This window comes from Emydura macquarii, unplaced genomic scaffold (assembly GCF_026122565.2).
Source record: "Emydura macquarii macquarii isolate MOO-44397 ecotype Brisbane River unplaced genomic scaffold, CSIRO-AGI_Emac_v2 contig_2171, whole genome shotgun sequence".
Lineage (NCBI taxonomy): Eukaryota > Metazoa > Chordata > Testudines > Chelidae > Emydura > Emydura macquarii.
The window spans coordinates 423913-445730 of NW_027132308.1; the positions used below are offsets into that span (position 1 = coordinate 423913).

Consider the following 21818-nt stretch of genomic DNA (forward strand, 5'->3'; position numbering starts at 1 on the left):
GTTCCTTCCTCTCCATGCTTGGAACCATGAAAAACCCTCTTTGAATCTAGGGTAAAATTATTGCCCAATTGAAGTCCATAGAAAAATTTCCACTGACTTCTGTGGGGCCAGGATTTCAACCAACAATATATGGATTGGGTGATAAGGTGTATTGTTGTCCCCCACCAGCCTCATGGGAATATGCAGAAAAGTTAATTAGCCATTGTGGGGGTGTTCCTAGAGCAGCATATAGGAGAGGACGTCGTGGCAGCATTGCTCTCCACTATTGTTGTCAGTGTTCTGAACACTGTCAGAGAGTTGGTTTGAAAGTGGGTCCCAGGATAAGTGCAGAAGTACAAGAGTTTTGGTGAAACCTTGTGCCTCCTGCAGATTCCATGAGATGCCCATCCTCTTCACCTAGGCAAAAATGCATGCATACTTTGCCTGCCCTAACAACCACTTGGTGTGATCTAGGTTAGAGTCAACAAGGGGAACTTTGCAAAGTTTTCCTTCCACTATCCTCTGTAACGGGTTTTTTTCCATGGGACGGAGTGATCTAGAACTGATTCAGTCCCTTTCTAAGCTAGAGCAAAATGTGTGGAACATTTTGTGTGTTCTAGAACTAGGACTATGAGACAAGTCCTAGGATTAGGCAAATCTTAGGCCTTGTGTACACTAGAAAGTTTTGTTGACGCAAGTTACAGCGATGATCCAAAAGCGCTGTAATTACAACACTTGTGCTTGTCCACAGAGCACTCGTGTTGCCGAACCATATCCACAGTTGGTGCTCTAGCATCAACAGTGAGAGCAGTGCAGTGTGGGCAGCTATCCCACTGTGCAGCTTGCCACCTTGTGCCACCAGGAGTTGTGGGAAGGCAGAGAGGATCACAGTGTATTATGGGTGTGGGCTTAACATCCCATGATACAATGATTTACATCCCATGATTCCATGGGTTTCTGACTGTGTTTTGTGGCATTTTCAATGCCCTCAGTTTCCTGAGAACCTGCCATCTCTATCTGAAAGGATGGATCCTGCCCTACTCTCCACTGTGGTTGTCAGTGTTCGGAACACATCGCAGCTGGTCATGCAGCGTATCATGAGATCCCAATTACAACAGGAATCCGAGGTGCCTACTCTGCTATGTGCCCTGCAAACAAACCACACTGGATTCAGTTTGCATTCACAGAGCATCTGCACACGGTGCAGCGCTGCTTTTGGATGCGTGAAACAAGCACTGAGTGGTGGAGTCACATCAGCAGAACTTTCGAATGCACAAAACCACCTTCATGGAACTTGGTGTGGAGATTGCCCCTGTCCTGTGGTGGAAGGACACCAGAATGAGAGCTGCCCTCTCGGTGAAGTGTGTGGCGATCGCAATGTGGAAGCTGGCAACTCCAGACTGTTACTAGTTGGTCACTAATCAGTTTGGAGTTGGGAAGTCCACTGTTGCGATAACACAGCTCCAAGTGTGCAAGGCCATTAATCGCATTCTGCTGCGAAGGACTGTTAGTCTTGGAAATATGCATGAAAAAGTTTCACAGCAATGGAATTCCATAACTGTGGCAGGGCGATAGATATCCCAATTTTGGCCCCAGACCATCATGCAACAGAGTACATCAATAGAAAGGGGTACTTCTCTATGGTACTGCAGGTGCTTGTGGATCATTGTGGGCGTTTCACTGATATCAATGCAAGTTGGTCAAGGAAGGTGCATGACGCACGCATCTTCAGGAACACTGGCCCATACAGAAAGCTGCAAACAGGGACTTTCTTTCCAGACCAAAAGTTTCCAATGGGGGATGTTGAAATACCCATAGTGATCCTGGGAGACCCAGCCTACCCCTTACCACCATGGCTCATGAAGCCTCATACGGGCTACCTGGATAGCAGCAAGGAGCGCTTCAATAGCAGGTTGAGCAGGTGCTGAATGACTGTTGAATGTGCGTATGGCAGATTAAAAGCTCGCTGGCGATGCCTTTATGGCAGGTTTGACCTAAATGAGGAAAATATTCCCATGATGATAGCCACTTGCTGTATGCTCCATAATATTTGTGAAGCTAAGGGTGAACAGCTTCCCCCGGCTAGAGCACAGAAGCGGATCGCCTTGTGGCTGACTATGAAAAAGCAGATGTCAGGGCTACTTGAGGTGCACAATGGGGGGGAAGAGGGCATTCGAATCAGGGAGGCTTTGAGGAGCCATTTTGACAATGAGCAACAATAAGGTGTCTTTGTAAACAGTGCTATGCCATGCTATGACTGCTATCCAGCTTGCATTGTGTATCAATGTGAGCTGCAATCACCATGAGCAAGAAACAAATAAAGATAGCTTATTCTTCACAGAATGTCTTTATTAAATAAAAATTATTCACAAGACACACAAAAAGCTGGGCTGGAGAGGAGAAAGCAGAGAGGGGCAGTGTGAGCTGTGACAGCAGGTGTTAATCTGGAAGCTGTCCGAAGGGATGGAGTGAACTGGGTACTGAGACGGACTGGGAGTTTGGTAGGAATGTGTGGGTGGAGTTTGGGGAGGGCCTGGAAAGCAGTTCTGTATTGACTACAAGTGGGGACGAGCACACATGAATTCAGTCTGCAATGTTATTAATGATTTTAGCAGCTCCTTTGCTTGTCCATGGCATTTATCATGCACTCCTGGCAAGCACACAGCTCAGCAAATGCCCAAAGCATGGTGAGTTGTGCCTGGGAGGAGGAGGTTCTCAAGCTAGGGAAAAGGTTCTGGGTGGTTGTTTGGGGTATTGATGCAGGTACATAGGGACAAAATGCAATTGTGCCACCATTTTCCACAAGCGAGGGCCATAGAAGCCGATATCTCACTCCTGACAGTAAGCAGGAATGCTAGGATTCATCTCTTCCATGTGAACAGCTTCAAACTGGGTCCCTATGTTGCTTGTCTGTGTGCCACTTTGGTCTCTGCACAAGTGATTGCCGATTGGCATGGGAAAGTTTCCTACAGTGGGGAAAAGAAGAAAGCAGTTCTGCCAAGGAACCTTTGGCAGAGGATTGGCAAGTACCTCCAGTAAAGTTTCCTAGCGATCTTTCTCAAGGATTCCCCTGGAATCTCGGTGTGCATTAACACACTTTTCCACTGCACTGCCTAGCTGAACAGGAGAATGGGAAGCACATGCAAACACAGCTACTCTTGTGCATTTCTATCCCTTCAATCAGCTGTATAATGCAAAAAAGCAAAGGACAGCTGTACCTCTTGTAACGGAGCAGCATCAGCTCAAAACGATCACTTACCCGTACTTCCCTCTCCTGCATCCTGCATACCAGAGCTGAAGGGCTGAGACTGGCTTGAATCCTCCTGAGTCGAGAAGAGGTCCTGGCTCAACATGTCACAAATGACCCAGTCCCCTGCTCCACATCATCCTCCAACTCGAACTGCTCATCCACGACTTCTTTGTTGGGATTGAGTCTGGCGTCCACTGTCTCCAGGCCTGCTGAGTTATCCACGGGTCTCTTAGCGGTGGACGTGGGGTCACAGCTGAGGATGGCTTTCAGCTCCTTATAGATGTGGCAGGTCTTTGTCTCTGCACCAGAGCGATGATTTGACTCCTTAGCCTTTTGACTCCCTAGCTCCTTGATTTTTCACACAGCACTGCAGCATGTCCCATTCGTAGCCCTTCTCCACCATTAAATGAGAAATGTGACTGTATGTGTCATAATTCCTTCGGCTGGAGCAGAGCTGGGGCTGCACAGGACTCTCCCCAAATGCTGATCGGATCCAGAAGCTCTGGTGTGCTCCAAGTGGAAGAGCACTTGGTGCATGGAGCTGCCATGATCAGCTAAAAGAGGCGATGTGAGCTCTCCACACTGACCAAGCAGGAAGTGGAATTTCACAAATTCCTGGGACTTTAAAGAGGGGGAGGGGTGGGTGGCTACAGGGCAGCAGAGTTCAAACTGATGGCCAGAGCAGTCAGGATGGGCATTGTGGGACACTTCCTGGATGCCATTTACCGCAACAGAACCAAGCATGGTGTCTATATTGATGCTTCGTTGCTAAATGTTTGGTGCAAAAAGCTCTACGCCACTCGTCAAGGTGGTTCTATTTTGTTGCAAAATCGTGAGTTGGGTCAGTGGGGGGAGGGGATTGCAGTGTGTACACCACCACTGTTTTGGTGCAAAAAGCTGACTTTGGTCGACACAAATCTCTCGTGTAGACCAGGCCTTAAAAATGTATTTAAAGCATAAGACGCAGCAAGCCTTGTGTTGACAAAGAATAGCATTGCACCTCAGCTGTCATGTCCTACCTTTTAGAGTCAATCCTCTTTGTATTAGGAGTTCATCATGTTGTCATCTTGAGTTGTGTGGGTTCTCAGAAAAGAAACCAAGAAAAACAGGCAAATATACAGAAAAAAAGATTTTCTCCTGTGTTTAGCTCTGCTCAGGGAAGGACAGTGGGGAGTGGGAAATCAGATATACAACAGAACACTCTAATGAGGATACAGACACACCAAGCAGCATGCTGCCTCATCTTCAGATAACACATATTTGCCTGCAGATCGTAAGCATAAATACACAAAAGTATGATACTCAAGGCCAGGTTCTGAGCTCAGTTATGGTGGTGTAAATCTGAAGTAACTCATCTGACTTCAGTGCAGTCACTGCAGATTGACACCAGTGCAGCTGAGATCAGAATCTGCCACTAAGAATATAGAAATAGGACCATGGAACCATTAATTCTTTCCCCCAAGCTCTGTAAATGAGAGAAGTTTTAGGCAATGAGCAAAACTCATATATAACAAACTTTATATTCACTCTATTTCCCATTGTTCTCTTGCTATCAAGTACTACTTTTCTGTCTCAGAAAACTAAGTGGACAGCTGTTGTTCTGTAAAGCCTGTAAACTTTATTATTGTTTTTCCATATAGGACTATTGTGCAGTGTGAAACAGTAAAAGGAAATCCCCCCCCCCCCAACACCCCTACATTTTCATTCTTCTTCTCATCCATTCCTTTTTTTGCTTGCACTTGTTACCTTTCTTCCAATCAGTATGGAAACTCACCCACTCTGTGTTACCTTGGCCAATGAACTGATTTGGAATAGTGTTGCATTTATGCTTGCTTACTTTGCTTTATAGCCAAACTAGCTGGTGCTAACAGCTGCCTTACTATTGCTTCATTCAGCAGATACTGTATCACTTGACGATGGCTCCTAAAATAATCCTTTCTGTGACTTGCATTGATTGAGATCATGTTACCATTGCAGCTTTTCTGAAATATGAAATCCTGTGCGATTGCCAGGCAACTGGACAGAAACAATGTTTCCAGACCACAACAGAGTTTTGGGATTCACAAGATCTAAGCATAGCTAAAAGTTCTTAATGACCTGCTTTTAGTCCGCCACTGAATTGCTTTGTATTTTTTGTGATTGGGTTTGCTGTAAATTCATTACCTTAGTTGATCTGGAGGCTAGTACAGTTACAATTAATCTAGAGATTGGCCTGAATTCAGCTGTGGACCGAAATATCCCTGGAATTCATAGATAGGTTTGCATCCCTGGTTTTATATCTGACTATCTTCTGGCTTTTGCATTCTAAACCTGGCAAAGGCCAATTTCGTCTTTTGGGGTTTGGAGGGTGAAGTCATGCTGAGGTCAAACCCAAGTAAGGGTTTCCCAGATATGTCGTTCCAGCAGAAAAAGCTAGTCCACTTCTTCCTGCTCCCACGTGTGTTGGTTCTGGCGGGGGGGGAAGTAGCAGTCTGAGCCTGGCAGTCCCCTTGGAAGAGTACTGGGAAGCAGTCAGCAACAGGTATTAATGAGAGCAATGTGATGCTTTGTCTCAGAACAGAGGACCCTGAATGAGGACCTCAAGACAGGGAGTTTATTGTAAGAAGCAGCAACACAGAAGGGAAGTGCCAGGGAAGAATCAGTGGAAGATGGGTGGATTTCCACAGTTTTGTTTCAGGTTCAGGATCCATATTTGAATCCAGGCCATGATGAGGTTTGATTAAACTTTATGATCCCAGATACTAACTTTGACACCATCCCAATCCAAATCAGCAAGTGAGGTACATATACATTTAAAGTGCCAAATTCTGTTGTTGGTTATAACCATTTAGCCCATTGTCTTCAATTATGTTAAAGCCTGATGGTTTAACTGGGCTGTGTGTACTTAACCCAGGACAAAATTTGACCCTAAAGCTTTAAATGTTTCAGTGAGGGAGCCACACACTTACAAATAAATATTTTTAAAGATATGGCATCCAGTCCTCAGGACCAGCCACGCTGTGCTTAGATCAGACCCTGAAGGAGGGGTGATGGAGCTGTTATACCACCTTTGCTATTCCCCAGTCCTCAGGGTCACGTAGGACTAGTTTGGCTCCAGGCCTAAAAGATTTTATTATAGGTGGGAACTGCTGGAGCAGAGCAACGTTTTAGTCAGAGCCCTCCATTCCTCTGACACATCTGCTATGTTGGCTCTATGTCACCTGGGGATTCAGCTATACTTCAGGATACCAGCTGTATCAGAGGATGGGTTCTGGTTGATGATAAGGAAAATATGTTTGTGATTGACTGTTTTTTATCCACCTAGGTTTTGAACAGTTATATGAGATGACATTAGTACTTTACTACTATAGAAAAATACAAAAGTCTTTTTGTGATGACCTGCATGAAATTATAGTTTAAAAAAAAAATCAGGTATCTGGTTTTATACAGCAGAACAGGACATGTGCTCATTTAATAATTAAGAATATTTACCCCCTTCTTCCAAACTTTCTGGAATTTCTGGTACTTGTCAGTTTCCAACCCTTCATGTAGACATTAATTTCTCTTTTTTTAGTAGTTACGTGCTTTCTAGCTACTTGATGTTAAACTTGGATTAAAATAAAAAAATCGCTATCCTGAAATTTCTGTTCTTCCAATCCTGAGGCTTGCTTGAGTAGACTCAGCCAGTAAAGCTGAAATGTGCAATGTTTTTTATATAAATAAGTAGGAACAAGGATGAGACCACCCAACTCAGTTTCAGATGTGTCCTCCTAATCCAGGATTTGCTCTCAAGTTTCCAGAGGGGAAAGGCTCATGCGCTAAACCATCTCACTACCTAATGTAGCCCCAATCTTAGAATTACCTTTCGGTTCAGCTGTTTCTTCAGCTGTCCTCCCATTTTAATTCCCATTACAGAATGTAATCTCTTAAGAGCAGGCAGCTAAAACAGTGTAGCTGTTACAAGTCTACCCATCATTCTACACAAAAAGGAGTGAAAGGTATTAGATTAGCAAGGGGCAAGCCTGGTTTGGTGAATCTGGGCAGCACCTCAAAAATTGGGATGTTTATCTGAACACTTTCAAGTCTTTTCCACCTTCTACATTCCCCTTTCTCACTATTCCATCTTTCTCTTTCCCTGCTCCTAACCTAACCGAATTCTTCTCTTTCGTCACCCATTGCTGTTTCTCCCATATCTGTCAATCTGCTTCCTTCCCTCTTTCTGACTATAAATAACACTCTAGCTGAACCTTCTCACCTGAGCATGATAACACCCTGTTCTCCAGGTCTTTCTGTTTGCACTTCATCCTCATCTATCTTCCTTCTTATCCCCTCATCCATCCTTGGCCCCAATCTGCCTTTAGGGTATTCCAAAGGGTGGGATTTTCAAAATCACTCAGCATTAGCCTAAATCTGTTCCCACTGATGTTAATGGGAGTTTATCATTGAAGACGATGGAGTTTTACGATTGAAGTCAATGGGAGCAAAGTTTGGCCAAGGCTGGATGCCTTTAAAAATGATATATTACCTGTTCTAGAAAAGAAACTTAAAGTTCCACATTCTGCTGGATACCTCTTCTTCTATCTCTGCTTGCTTATGTAATGAAGCCAAATTATTTTCAAGGGTAGGAATGACTGCAGCAGCAATATTTGTAATAGACAAACTTGATTACGTTTAAGCATCAGTAGAACAGGACACATTTTAGAGATTGAACATTTCCATTTTGAACTGAATGCAAAGTAAAACTAGAAAAGTACTTGAAAGAAAAAAAAATTATTTCTGAAATTTTGTTTCCAGAAAGCACAACTATTGTGATGCTTTGCTGCTTAGGCAGAGAGTCAATTAGTAAATGACACCTGGCTATCTTAATAAATCACACACGCAGTATGTAATTTGGGAGAATTAGAAGGAGCGACAACAAATGTATCTGCAAATGCGAAAACATGAGACACCTCTCTCTACCAAGAAATGGTATATTGTGACATGCACCCTAACAGGGGCTCTCCATTGTATTCATATCAATACCAACAACTGACCATTTGTAATCAGTTCTCGCAAGAATATCCCCAGAATCATGTGTTGCATGGTGCTTTTAAATATGGTAAGCATTAAAGGAGATACAATAGGAATCATTGCAATGGCCTATGGGGGATGTACTTGACATTGGAAAAGGACCAGTTTGAAGTGACTAAGTGCGCGTCATGGATGTTTGAAGACCTGTCTGAGATAATGGCTAGCAACTGTCAATGGCACGGGAATCACAAAGCTTTATGTTCAGGGTCACAACCCGCAGGCTGAGAATGACTGCTGTATGCATTTAACATAAGCCTGTGTGTGTACAGTACTTATGGGATTGATAGTATGTGCCCTTCTCCTTATGGTGTGTGTTTTGTTTTCCACTCTATCAGGATGGCTTCACTCCGCTAGCTGTTGCACTGCAGCAGGGACACAATCAGGCAGTGGCCATACTCCTGGAGAATGACACTAAGGGGAAAGTAAGACTGCCAGCGTTGCACATTGCTGCCAGGAAAGATGACACAAAATCAGCAGCACTCCTGCTCCAAAATGACCACAATGCTGATGTTCAGTCCAAGGTAAAAAGGCATGGAGCACTAGGGTAGTCATGTGACTATGTGCCTCTGGGAAAGGGGCATTAATTCCATAATTTTAAAATAATAATTGAAAATAACTTCTGTGGTAAATAAGTTGCTAAAACCAGTATCACCAATAAAATATCTAATTTTACAGTGCACAGCTGCAAGGCCACAATCAATATGGGCTATGTACTTTTTGACACATCATGTAAACCTTTTAAAAATCTGTTTTCTTTCATTACTTATGATCAAGAAGAAACAAGAATGGAAACAGAATTACTGGTTCTCTCCATTAAATAGGATATTGGTTTGTGGCCCATACATGCCTGGCTTCTATTTAATGTTTAATGTATGCTTGAGTGGCTTTTCCCATAATAACAACATAACTCATTTCAACAAGCAACTTAGTTCTCCTTTTCCTGGATGATCTGTAATATTTTTCCTCTTTTTTCCAAATCATGCTGCATCAGATGATGGTGAATAGAACAACTGAGGTATCGAGATCAACGATTTTTTAATTAACTTTTTCTGTTAATTAGTGGTTACTGCTCTTCCTTATGTTATAGTATTTCTTTTCTATATTATATAGCACTAAACATGAAGCTTAAGGAACTTTTTTTAAGACATGCCAGAGACAGCAGTATTTGTAAAGTAGTAACCCTGTTTTTGTTTTCCCTTTGTCTTATAATTTCCTTTAGCTTTTGCATCTTCACATGTGGCCAAAAGAGTTTGAGGGCTAGAGACAGGAGTTGGTGGATGGATATATTTTTGAACTCAGTAAAATTAATTATGCAAAAACATTCACTAGTCAAAACTAAATGAAAATTATCAGGGTGTCAGACTAATCCAAAATCATGGCAAAAATCAAATGTTAAGACAATAAAGATTCAGTCTTCTATTACATCCATGGCACCCTATTAACTTTACTGCAATTGCACAGGTGTCACTTGTCCCAAAGAGTTTTGAATCCATTGAAGAGATCTAAACCAGTTAAGGGGATATTCCTCATGCACCAAAAGGTGGATCCACCAAAAGGTGGATAATTAAACCATTTAAAGGGAGATGGATTTTGGATGATATGTGTGTGAAAGCGTCCTGAGTTAGTGAGTATTTTCTTAGTAGCCTAACTCTAGCAACAAGATCATGAATTTAGTGAGCGTTTAATTCTACCTAGGCCCTGTTCATCTTGGGGCTGACATTGAAGTAAATTGAATTAAACTAAAATAACAAGCTGAATGCTTTTGGGAACAAAGTCTTTTTGAAAAAAAGCTGTTTCCAGTGTGTACTATCTGAGTATGAATTGCTAATGTATGAACAATTTAAAATGCTGGTCCTCATGCTAAAAATATGGAATCTGGTTTACAGTACAGTATGTTCAGAAACAGAAAACGTTTCATTGCTCCTTCCATAATCAGCACTACTGATGTAAGGATATAATATATGCAACATTAAGACCTTTGAGAGGAGAGCTTAAAAAATTAAGATTTGATCTGCTTCACATGAACATTAAATATTTCATGGAACTTTTTGTATGACTAGACGCTTGTTCATCATCAGTGTTTCAAATAAATCACTGCGTCCAATACTCTTGTGCAGCATTCTGTGCCCTATAGCAGAGGCAATAGTCACATTCTAGGCCCTTACATTGTGGCTACATTTTAGTGAGCTTCTTTGGTTGGGTTTTTTTGGTCACTATATGGTTTGGGAAGTGCTTTGGGATCCGTCAGGATATAGGGTTATACGTAAATGTTGAATGTTATGGTCATTAAACTCTATTGTCTATTAAGTAAAGAATGTTGAAGCTCCTTGAAGATATATGCAGTATAATATGAACAATTGTTGCTTTCCCAGGGAAAAAAAAAGGAATTCTCATGCTGAAATTTAGCATGCTAAGAGAAGATCAGCAAAGTATGAGTCCATCAACAAAACATGACAGGTTGAAAGCTCTGCTCTGCTTCAATATTGTGATAAGGAGGAGAAAAACACTTGTTGGAATGTTTTCTCTGACAATGTCTAGCCAGCTATTTCTGGCTAGCAACATAGATTCACAAGAAATAGCAAATTACACAAATGTCCAAGAACTGAATGGGAAAAAAGGGCTTTTGTTAATCCTCAGTAGGGAAAAACTGCATTCATTCTCCATTCAAGACCTTATGCTAAGTGCACTTGGTTAGAGTAACATAAACCATTTGTTTGCCAAAAGCTGTTAAAATCACAAGTTCTCTGAGGAGGCAGATCATATAGCACTGAAGAAATTCATTCCCTAACTAGGACTGTTTCCTTTTGTAGAGCGGTTTCACACCTTTGCACATAGCTGCACACTATGGAAATGTTAATGTGGCGACACTTCTGCTCAACCGAGGAGCTGCAGTGGACTTCACAGCCAGGGTATGGATGAATTATTTTCTCCTCTCAGATGGGATGGTCAGTGGCTGTGGGAGCATATCTTTGCTTAAAATTCCCGATCAAAAGCAGAGTGGAAAGTGAAGTGCTGAGGAAATATCAGTATGTGCCCAAAGATGCTTTTTTGTATAAATTTCTAAAGAATGATTCAAGGCAACTCAGTACATTCCTTGTGATCTTATCCTTATCTTATCCTTGTGAACAAATCATTATTCCCAATTAGAAAGGAACAGGTACCCTTGAAGATGTCCAGAATGCCAACACTCTCATTATGTGCCAGCTCATTTAAGACTCCTTGCCACAGTCAGGCATACTATAGAAATATATATATTATTCATTGGCTTTACCTTGTTTCCTGAGTTTTTAAAATTTACCAGAATAAGTTTATTTACCTTTCCAGAATATTATTATATGTGAAAATATCAATAAATTAACGTATGTTGTGATTATATAAAACAGAATACAGGTACTGATTAACTGAAAGCCATCTTTGCATGAAAAACTACAATCATAGAACTAGTTAATATTGTCCATTTTCTAATTGACATCACTTAACTGATTAATGTGTGCATCGCTACAGCTATCTACACTGGATCAGGAAATTTTTTGTTTCATTTTTCATTGCAAGAGCCTTGTTGAATTGTTTCATGAGGAACTGCCTTTCAGAAAGATTTCATGTTCATGCTGACACTGGTATCCTCATTAATATACACTCTTATTTTCCCTGAAAAGTTTTCTACCTGATGTGCTCTGCAAGGGCATCCTTGTTGAAAATGAAATATTAAACACCATCTTCCAACCTAATTAAGGTCTGGTTTTTGACACTGACTTCTATGCTAATGAGCTTCCTTTTTATCTGAACCACCATGCTGCGTCTGTTTTGTGTATGCTGCAGTGATCTAAATACATAAGTGTTGTGAATATTTACTAATTTGGGCTCTGATACATGTTTTGTCTTACTGTGTGGTTGTGATGTTTGATGTTCTGGTGAATGTGCTTCTTTGTTACTTAAAAATAAATAAAGATATATGTGTCATGAGAAAACCAAAACACCAGAAGCTCTGTATCTCAAATGATGTGTGCGCCTAGTTCTGATGCTGAAAAACAACCTTGTTTATCTTCTATACTGTATTGATGTGTCTCTTTTTGTGATCCAAATGCATCACCATTATACACTTTCAAGTCCATCATGCTTTTTTGTTTGTTCTTTTCATGGTGTAGAATGGAATCACCCCACTGCATGTGGCTTCCAAAAGGGGAAACACAAACATGGTGAAGCTTTTGTTGGATCGTGGAGGGCAGATCGATGCCAAAACCAGGGTGAGTGTTTCTATCCTTGAATATTGTATTATCACTTTTTGGGTTGGTTTTTTTTAGCTGGAAGCTGGGAATGCCAACATTCATAGATAGGAAAACTTCGCTTCAGAGTTTTTGTCTTTCCTGTCTTCTCTTCTGACAGTGAGAAGTTAGATGCCGCTATAACGTATCACATGAGAGAAAATGCTCAGCTGAACACAACCCAAAAATATTGAACTTTCTCCCCTCACAAATAACACTGAAGCCCTATTTGATACTGTCGGACCAAATTTTCAAAGGCAACTCCATAAAAATATTTTGTATAGTTATTTGCACATTCAGTATCTTTCTTTTATGTTTATAAGGACACAAGGTGGGTGAAGTGATTTTTTTTTAGTGGATGAGTTTCAGTTGGTAATAGAGTTCAAGCCTTCAGATAAGCTCAGCATCAAAAGCAAGCTCCCCACAAACCAGGACACACCAACTCAAGGAGGCGCCAGACCCTGCCAGAACAACCCATGAAATACTTGCAAATATATCTCCACTGCTACAATGATTGACACCCCACACAACACATCTTTCAAGATCCATGGGTCCTCCACATGCCTATCACAAAGTGTGGTGTACCTCATCCAGTGCACAAAATGCTCCAGTAGTAATTATGTGGGTGAAACCAATCTCGACCCTCTCGAATGGACTCTCACAAGGTGTTTTTGTCTTTTATCATTTTCCTATCATCTGTGGGTAAACACTTTTCACAAAGCAGTCACGCTATATCTGACCTCTCGGTCCTCATCCTCGAAGATAAGCTGCACCACACTTTCAAAAGAAGAGCCTGGGAGCTTAAATTCATAGTGCTAGACACTAAAAATCATGGATTGAACAGAGACAGTGGATTTATGGCTTATTGCAACAATCTATAACGCACTAACAACCCCCGCCCCAGCTGCCTTCCCTCCCTTCCTTCCCCCACCATGATTGGAGCGGTGTTAACAGGCCACTTCACTTTGAATGGTCCCTTGAAATATGTGTTAACTACTTATGCTAACACTCTGTTCCACCTTGTATTTAGCTGTGACACTTCGTGTATGTTTCCCAGACCTGAGGAAGAGCTCTATGTAAACCAACAGAAAGGGGTCCTATAAAAGATATTACCTCATCCACCTTGTCTTTCTGATATCCTGGGATAAACATGGCTATAACAACACTTTTATATTTATACACAGTTATTCATCCTAAGGCCAGCATTGTAACCAGCCCTTTGTTATGATGCGATAAAAGAAACTAGGGGCTGCAAGGCATCCTCTTAGTCCGTTTTGTATATCACTGCCTGGGAAGAAGAGAAGAACAGCCTCTGTGGGGCCACTACTTCTCTCCCCATGCAGGTGGGCAAGGGGTAGGTGAGAAAGGCTGATGAACGGTTTGAAGCATTGTCTGAGCTCCCAAAATGCTAGCCAGCAGAGCTGAGTCAGCACTGGAGAGGCAAGTAATTTATTGTTGGCCTGTACCTGCAGTTTCCCACAGACCGTGGAGGAGCCACAGAGGTAATTGTGACTCTAAGGCTACAGCTACACTGATGGCGGCAAAGTTGCCGCCGTCAGATCGATTTCTCAGTATCGACTGAGCGGTCAGGGAAGACCTGCTCAGTCGATCCAGAAACCGACGTACTAAGACCACCTTCGCAAATGGCGCAGTGCAGTGAAGACGGCGTGCAGAAGAGCAGCCCAGAAGTCGATGGGAGTTGTGCAGGTTTTTTGCATAGCTTGCGTAACTTCCGTCGACTGCCACTGAATCCTGGAGGTAAGTGTAGACGGAGGGCAAATCACAATTTCCTTCCTGATCCTTTCTGGGGCTATATTCTGCCCCTTCATTGATTGGCGTTACCCATTTGAAATCTAACATACATACGTAGGAGTTTGTGTGCATGTGTGCCGGGATTTCTTTTTTTAATTGCATTTTTTGAACCACCTCTGAAGATGTGCCTCCTTGTGCTTAACTGATGACTCCTTTCTCACGCAAGTCACTCCCTGAAACAATTGACCTGTTCTTAAAGAGCTGCTCAAATTTTAAAACCTTGATCTACTTAGTTATTAATCTTAGTCACTCGAACTAAAAACTGGTTTAAACCACAATATTCATACGTGACTCTAGGTTTTGAAACCACAGCAGTTAGGCTGTTTGGACTGTGGTTTTATTTTGCCCCATTATAATTATAGGGGATATTTGCATTCAGATTCAGGGTTGGATTTCCAACACTACCCCAAAGTTTAAAGGGTGTTTGAATACTAGGATTTGATTTGGATCTATCTTACCAACAGTGTGATAGCATTGGAAACTCTGAGAAAGTGGCAGTGACAGCACATTTCAAAACCTGTATAATCCTAATAATCTCTCTTGCTTTTTAGCATGTAGTACTCACTAAACAGCTCTTGAGATTGACTCAGCCCTTCTGCTTCACGTTGGCTATTAACTAATTAATTCAGCTTTTTATTGCTTCATATGCTACGAAGGCTATAGAGATTATCTCTTAATTGAATATATGATTTATATTTAATTTGTGGTTTTTTAAGGAAGAGAAATATAATCATCCCTGATTTTTTTACTACACCTTTTATGGAAATGCTGCCTTTTGTGAAGGTGGGCACTAAATCACAATATCCAAAAGTAGTGGCTAAAATACATGCATAAAATATGCAAATGAAGGCACAAACAGCTAATTATGCATCACACACAAAATATTCATGTACATGCACAAGTCAGGCAGTTGCAAGCAGATGGCCTATTTTGTGCATGCAATTATAGTTTTGAATTAAAGTTACAGACTGACATTTTGCATTCAAAATTGAGATATCTGTGTAGGAAAAGTTGTCCCAAAATAGATATAAAAGAAACTTCTGATTCTGTTTGAGAGTTATAGTTCATATCCTATGGACTGAAAGTACAGTTCCAGGAGCCAGAGCAAAGCATAGTTCTAAACCAAACTAGAGGAATAGGACCACATACAGTTTTATCAAAGGATCTAATTTTAGGAGACCACCCATTGTCTCAGTTTATCACCCCTCATCAGATGCTAGATTAGCTCAAAGCTGTCAGCACTGATACAAGGATGGAAACTGGAAAATACCACAAAGAATACATACATTCTGACTTGCACAGGCTTAACAGCTTCTTATTGCTTTTTTAATTTTCTACATTCTCACTGCTAAAAACACACTGTTGGGGGCAGCTGTGTGCACTTGACGGTGTGGGAGATTCCAGAGCTTTGATTTTGCCTGTTGATGTCTTGCTATGCTGTGATGATGTCCTCATGCCAGCATTTTATATGGTCTTGTTGTCCTTTTCTTTTCCCTTTGCTTTGTCCGCATGGCTAGTGCTTTGCTATGATTGCGAGAATGTAGGGTAATGAAGAGAGAGGTTGTGTGTCACATGCCATGCATACATGTGTTTGCATTTTAAAGGAGAGGCTTCTTCTGCCTCCTCCCATTTGGTACTAACACATTTTTCTGTCCATACTTTCCTTTCTGTTTCTCCTGAGGAAAATATATCTTTCTCCAGCATTGTAGGGTGAAAATGGGGAGCAACAGAATGAAATACATTGGGATGATTCATCTGTGCTCTTGCAGTTCTGACCTTTATACTTGATTTCCTTGTTACATTAGAACCAACACTTTGACCCAGGAAGTATTCATTGATATCATTCTTTTTATTTTTAACTGTCTTCAGTATGTGACATTTGATAATCCGTACATCAAGACAATGAAGGTATATTTTAATGTGTTTTAAATGAGTCTCAAGTACTCTATACACTGCACAACAGACACATTATAATGTTCTCATTAGAGCTTTTTATATTTGGAAACGTTCTCTAGGATTGATCCCTCTGGAAGTTCTTTCACCTTCTTTCTAAATAAAATAAAATAAACCCTAGTTCTCAAAAAAACAGTAAATTATGGATGCGTATTCACAGCTCCATAGTTAAAGTTGCACTGGCATTTCTATTAAAAGCAGGGATTAAACCTCTTAGTTTTGTATAGCTGCTATAATGTATCCTAGCCACAATTAAAGCACTTACTACTAGAGTTTATAATCATCTGAGAATTTGTAAGTAAATCTGCTGGTTAATTATAACTCAGAAATGTAAGGTTAAAAATTTGGCATGGGTTTTTTTTTTATTAAAATTCATGGGCTGGACATGGGCAATAAACCATAAATCATGAAACCCAGAGCCTTGTGATGTGGGGCTGGGGCTGAAGCCCTGCACGGGAGGGGCCTGACATCCGGAGCCCCGCCAGCTGGGGTTGAAATGGAAGTCTTGGGTCTTTTAAAGTCATGGAGTCCGTGACCTCTGTGACCAAATTGTATCCTTCATTTAAAAACAATCCCTTTTTGAATTTTGTAGTGAGTCTTACCATTTTGAAGTTTTCTCTAGCAAATAAATTATTAAAAAATGCAATTTGGATAATTAACCCCTTACAGGTAGTTCCAAAATCTAAAACATAGCCTACTTTCAAAGTTTACTAACAGGAATACTTTTGTTAATTAACATCATCAGTCTCTTTGATCACAATGTTTGTCTTAAAATTGGATGGATTTGTTATCTAAAGTTTTAGATGATCAAACTCTATATCATAAAAATGTTGTGACTGGAACATTAAAAGGCAGAACGTGTCATCTCAAACTTTACATGAATAATGGGTGCAATGACATCAATTTGTCATCTAAAATTTTAGGTGACAAGTTTTAGATAGAACTTATGACTTCTAAACATCATATGATGAAAAGATCCAATGATAGATGAATATTGGTTTCAGAAATGATTGTACAGATTGAGAGTTGTCCTTGGATCTGATGGGCACTTGATCATTGTCTAAAAGTCCATGGCAATTCAAATTTATGATTAAGGGGGGAGTATGTGATCTGGGAGGGTAAGGGAACAATCAGGTGGCAACATTTAATTCCAGTTTTCTTAGTATAAAAAGTCTTCATAAGCTTTCATTCAATGACTATTTACAGGAGAAGTAATTGTAGCGTTAAAAAGGAGGCAATATTTGGCATATCAGAAAGGATATTTCTATTAAAATGCATTTCACTGATATAAAGGAATAGTGACATTGAGATATGCAAATGATATATTTACTGTAGTGAAATGTCACTGTACTGTTAGTAAAGTACTGATTAGAGCTGAGTGGGAAATGGCATTCCCATCCTGGGAAATGTCAGGAGTTCAAATCCCAAATTGTGATGAAAAGTCAAAGTCTTGAAAATTTTCATGAACAAAAACCAGTTGTTTTTCAATTCAGGTCTGAAAACATTTTGTTTTGATGATTTTGAAATGTTTCATTTTGATTTTGGCCTTTTAAAAAACTTTTTTTAAAATCTGATTAGCTTAAATGTGTAAATGAAGTCATTTCAAACAGGAAAACAAATTTTTTGTTTTGAAAATGATGATACAAAACATTTCAACAACTTCTAAACTTTCTTTTCTCAACCTTTTTTGAAGTCAGGAAATTTGCGAAAACCAACTCTGGTTCATGAAAAGTCCTACTGGTGATATTTTTTGGAGAATGGGTGTTTGCATAGTTTCCCTGTTTTTCTCATTAAAGAACACTGAAATATGTGGGGTGGAGGGAGGGAACACCAGGAATATGGGGTTTTGTTGACTTTTTGTTTTTGTGTACTTTATTTATGTTTTAATACAATTTTATTCATGTGCCTTTGACATCTTAATGGTATTCCTTTATTCATGTTACATTATAACAACATTCTAATGAAAATGGATGAGCAAATTCTCCTATCATAACTCTGATCAAATTACTCTAATTTCAGTTACAGGCTCATTTGGGTAGGGACAGTGTCCTTCTGTATGAATGGACAGCACCTAGCATACTGTGGGCACAACCAGAATACAAATAAATAGTACTAATCCCGCTTCATCTGAACTGAATCCAAAACCTTAAATATTGGATTCGTCTCATTAAACAAAGCTCCCCTGCCCAACAATGGCTCTCTGTCTTTGATACTGAAGGTGCGGCGCTCATCACAGTGACAGTCTTTGTACTGAGCCCTGCCACTTCCTTAATTCACATTTTCTGTGCTCTGGGGCTTCCACTTTTAGTCACCTTTATGTAAGAGAGGGGTTATCACAGCTTCTGGGACTTGCAACTTAGTATCAAAGATAGCAGGAATGGGAAGCCTGTTAAAATGATAAAATGGGACTCAGTATCTAGATTAGGGGGTGGGGAGGTAGAAGTGATGACGGTAGTGGACTCAGAGCAATTTAAATGAGGGAGAAAATTTGCTGTAACCCATTTAAGGTGGGGGACATTGTGGAAGAGAAAGGAGTCTGAGGTGGAGCGAGGAGAACTGAAAGGCTGGTCTCAGAGAGTTATGAGATAGTGAAGAGAAGAGGAGGTAGGAAAAACCCACAGAGCTGAAGAAAACTAGTGAGAGGAACTTACATAGTTGGGATTTAGAATGAACAAGCTTCATACCATCATTCACACTTTCCTGGGTTCCTTTCCTTAGAACCTACTGAGATTCCATTATTCATAACAACATTTCCTTTCACAAGCATAGAGCATCTTGATAGACCAGAAAAGGGTTTCCACTATAACAGGAGTGTAATGGATTTCCTATTATAAAAACCATTGTGATGGGATCTCAACACAATTTCTCTCCACTATACAAGCAGTTTGATCTGTTTTCTGCTATAATGCGACTGTGAAACAGTCTCCCAGTATAATCTCAGAACACAGTAACAGTACTAACTCATTGGGTGGCTGTTGCCATTTTTAAAATTGTGGCAAACTATGACTATCTGACACCATTACTACTACTGTTGTTGTTATTTTTATCCAAAGACCATCTTAGTGGATTTAAATAAATTTTGGAAAAAGGAAAAGGAAAAAAACCAATATGTAGGCTGACAAGTTTCATAGCCAGTGATAACATATAACATAAATAATACTTTGGTATAATTCTACAATTATTTAAGTATAATATGTAGAGTCATATTGGTTGGGCAAACTCAATTAAGAATTTTTTTTTCTTTATCTTTTGGTTTGTGTTTTGAAGAGCATACATGGCTGATTACATTAGAGTGTATTTAATTACAACAAGAGAATGAAGGCTTAAAGCTAGAGGCTGAAGTTACATTGATTGTTTTTAATGAGATGAGGATTGGCAGTAATAAATCAAATAACTGGTTTGCAGCCAGAAAGGATAAAGTTTAACAAATTAAGCTGTCCCACACAAAGCATAAAAAATGACAATGCAAAATATTTAATAAAACTTTCAAAGAACAGAATAATCTGTTTAGCGCAAAGTAAATTTAGGAGAAATTTGAATTATTTCACAGTGATGAGTTAAATCTGTTGCGGAATTAATAATAAATGAAAATATGGTGTCTGTTGCCTTATAAATGCTGCACCTAATATTTACTCCACAAATCTGGATTAGCACTTAGTTTTAATACTGCAAGGGATGGACTGATTAATAAAAGAGGACCTATACAAATGTACTAAAATGAAAATCTTAAGACTCCATGCTCTTGATGTATAATACGTTTTTGCTATGGTTTTGTTAGATTGTATTTTAATATAGTATCTATATAATGGGCCTAATCCTGTGAGGTGCTAGTGTGTTGACTCCCATTACATTTTTTTTAAAAGTGCTCATCAATTTGTAGTATTGAGCCTAGTATGCATTTTCATAAATGCTAATGGTTTAGTTGATTTCCAAAATCATTTAAGCTGGTAAGATATTTTGGAACACGCATAATATGATTTTTTCAAAATGTACTGTGTTCAAATGTATTGCTTTCCCTTATCTGTCTAGCAAGGAAGATGCATAAAGAGCTCCTGATGCTTCACATACAATTATTTAAAAAAAGAAAAAAATCTGGGTTAGTTCTTTAGCTAATTTAAATCAGTGTAGTTCATTGACCCAGTCCGACTTACAGCTGCTGAAAGCATGACCCTTTGTTGTCATATAATTCTGTTTATCTACCACAGGTTTTTGGTACTTTCCTTTTCTCTTTTTTACTATTGTAGACCTTTGTGTGAGAGCCTGATCTTTCTGTTTGAAGGAGTTCATCTATTCTTATTGCTTCTTCCTCATTTGGAGCATGATCTGGCAAGATGCTGAATGCCTCCTAGTGCTGAGATCTTAGGAGCTGAAGGCATTCAACATCTAGCAAGACTGTGTCCTTCAGTTTTTAAAGGGGTCTTCAAAATTGTGCCAAATTTCCATATTCAAACCTTTTGTTCCATGCAAAAATTAATAATTTTGCATATAAGTGCCTACCATATGTAACATACAAATATGATTTCATCCATACACAAATGAGAATTTTGCAAGTGCAATTTGGAAGAGTCCTGTGATAATTTGGCCTATAATGTTCAAGTAATATCATCAGCCTTCATATATACGGGATGAAATGTGCTCTATCTCTTAACATAATTGTGTACTCCCCATGATCCTTACCTGAATGCTTTGTAGGCTCAATTTCTTGTTTCAAGTCTTGCTGTTGAATTGGAATAAGGCATTTTAATAACTATGAAATGGCAGAATAGTTTATTATAGTGAGCCTGCAGTGAAAAGCTAATGCAAGTGATTTAAAATTCATTTACAGGTTAAAGAATGGGCAGCAATCTCAGAGAGAAAGAGAGGGAGAGAGAGGATCTCTGAAGTTCATTTTCAGTTTAGACAGCCAATTAAAAGGGAATAGAGAAGTGCTGAAATTTCATGGCTTTTAGACTGACGTGATGATTCTTGATGTCATTTCTGAAAGTGAACCTGTCCTACTGGCTTGGTTTCAAAAGGTTTGTGGTTAGAATATGGGACTGATAAAACAAACAGCTCATGGATGTAAAGGCATTTATGTATGTTATTCAGTTACTCCCATTATGAGAACGGTATATAAAATAGGCCTTAAATTCATCACAACAAACACTTTAATCGAGACTGTTGCATTATGTTTCTTGACTACTGTTAACCCTTTTATGAGAGCTTCTGTGCTGATGGAGTACCTACTGGCTTTACTTCAAAGCCATGATGTTTCAGCCAAGATATGGTGTATCAAAATGGCACGCTTCTTGTCTTGAGCAGCCCCTGCATGTCTTTTCTCAATGTACCAGGTACACTATAGGTGAATGAGTCAGAAAGATATAATAGGTAAATTCCCACAGTACATTTTGAAGTGTTCAGAACCATTGTAGCTTACTAGGTGGTGCTAGAGCATACTAGAGCATAGACTAATGTGTCTATTTTGATTAAAATTTACTTCTTGGTTAGAAGTTACTGAAATAAACTAGGCACTT

The 21818-nt window shown here is 39.8% G+C and overlaps 1 protein-coding gene across 5 annotated transcripts in view; it reads left to right on the forward strand.

Moving 5' to 3' along the window:
• The window catches only part of ANK2 (ankyrin 2), a 272410-nt gene that overhangs the window by 110848 nt on the left and 139744 nt on the right, over window positions 1–21818 (forward strand). For all 5 annotated transcript variants that reach the window (XM_067558657.1, XM_067558653.1, XM_067558655.1 and 2 more), the window contains exons 6-8: window positions 8614–8799; window positions 11089–11187; window positions 12424–12522. In XM_067558657.1, the coding sequence (XP_067414758.1) occupies window positions 8614–8799; window positions 11089–11187; window positions 12424–12522 (384 nt within the window). The remainder of the gene's footprint in view (window positions 1–8613; window positions 8800–11088; window positions 11188–12423; window positions 12523–21818) is intronic.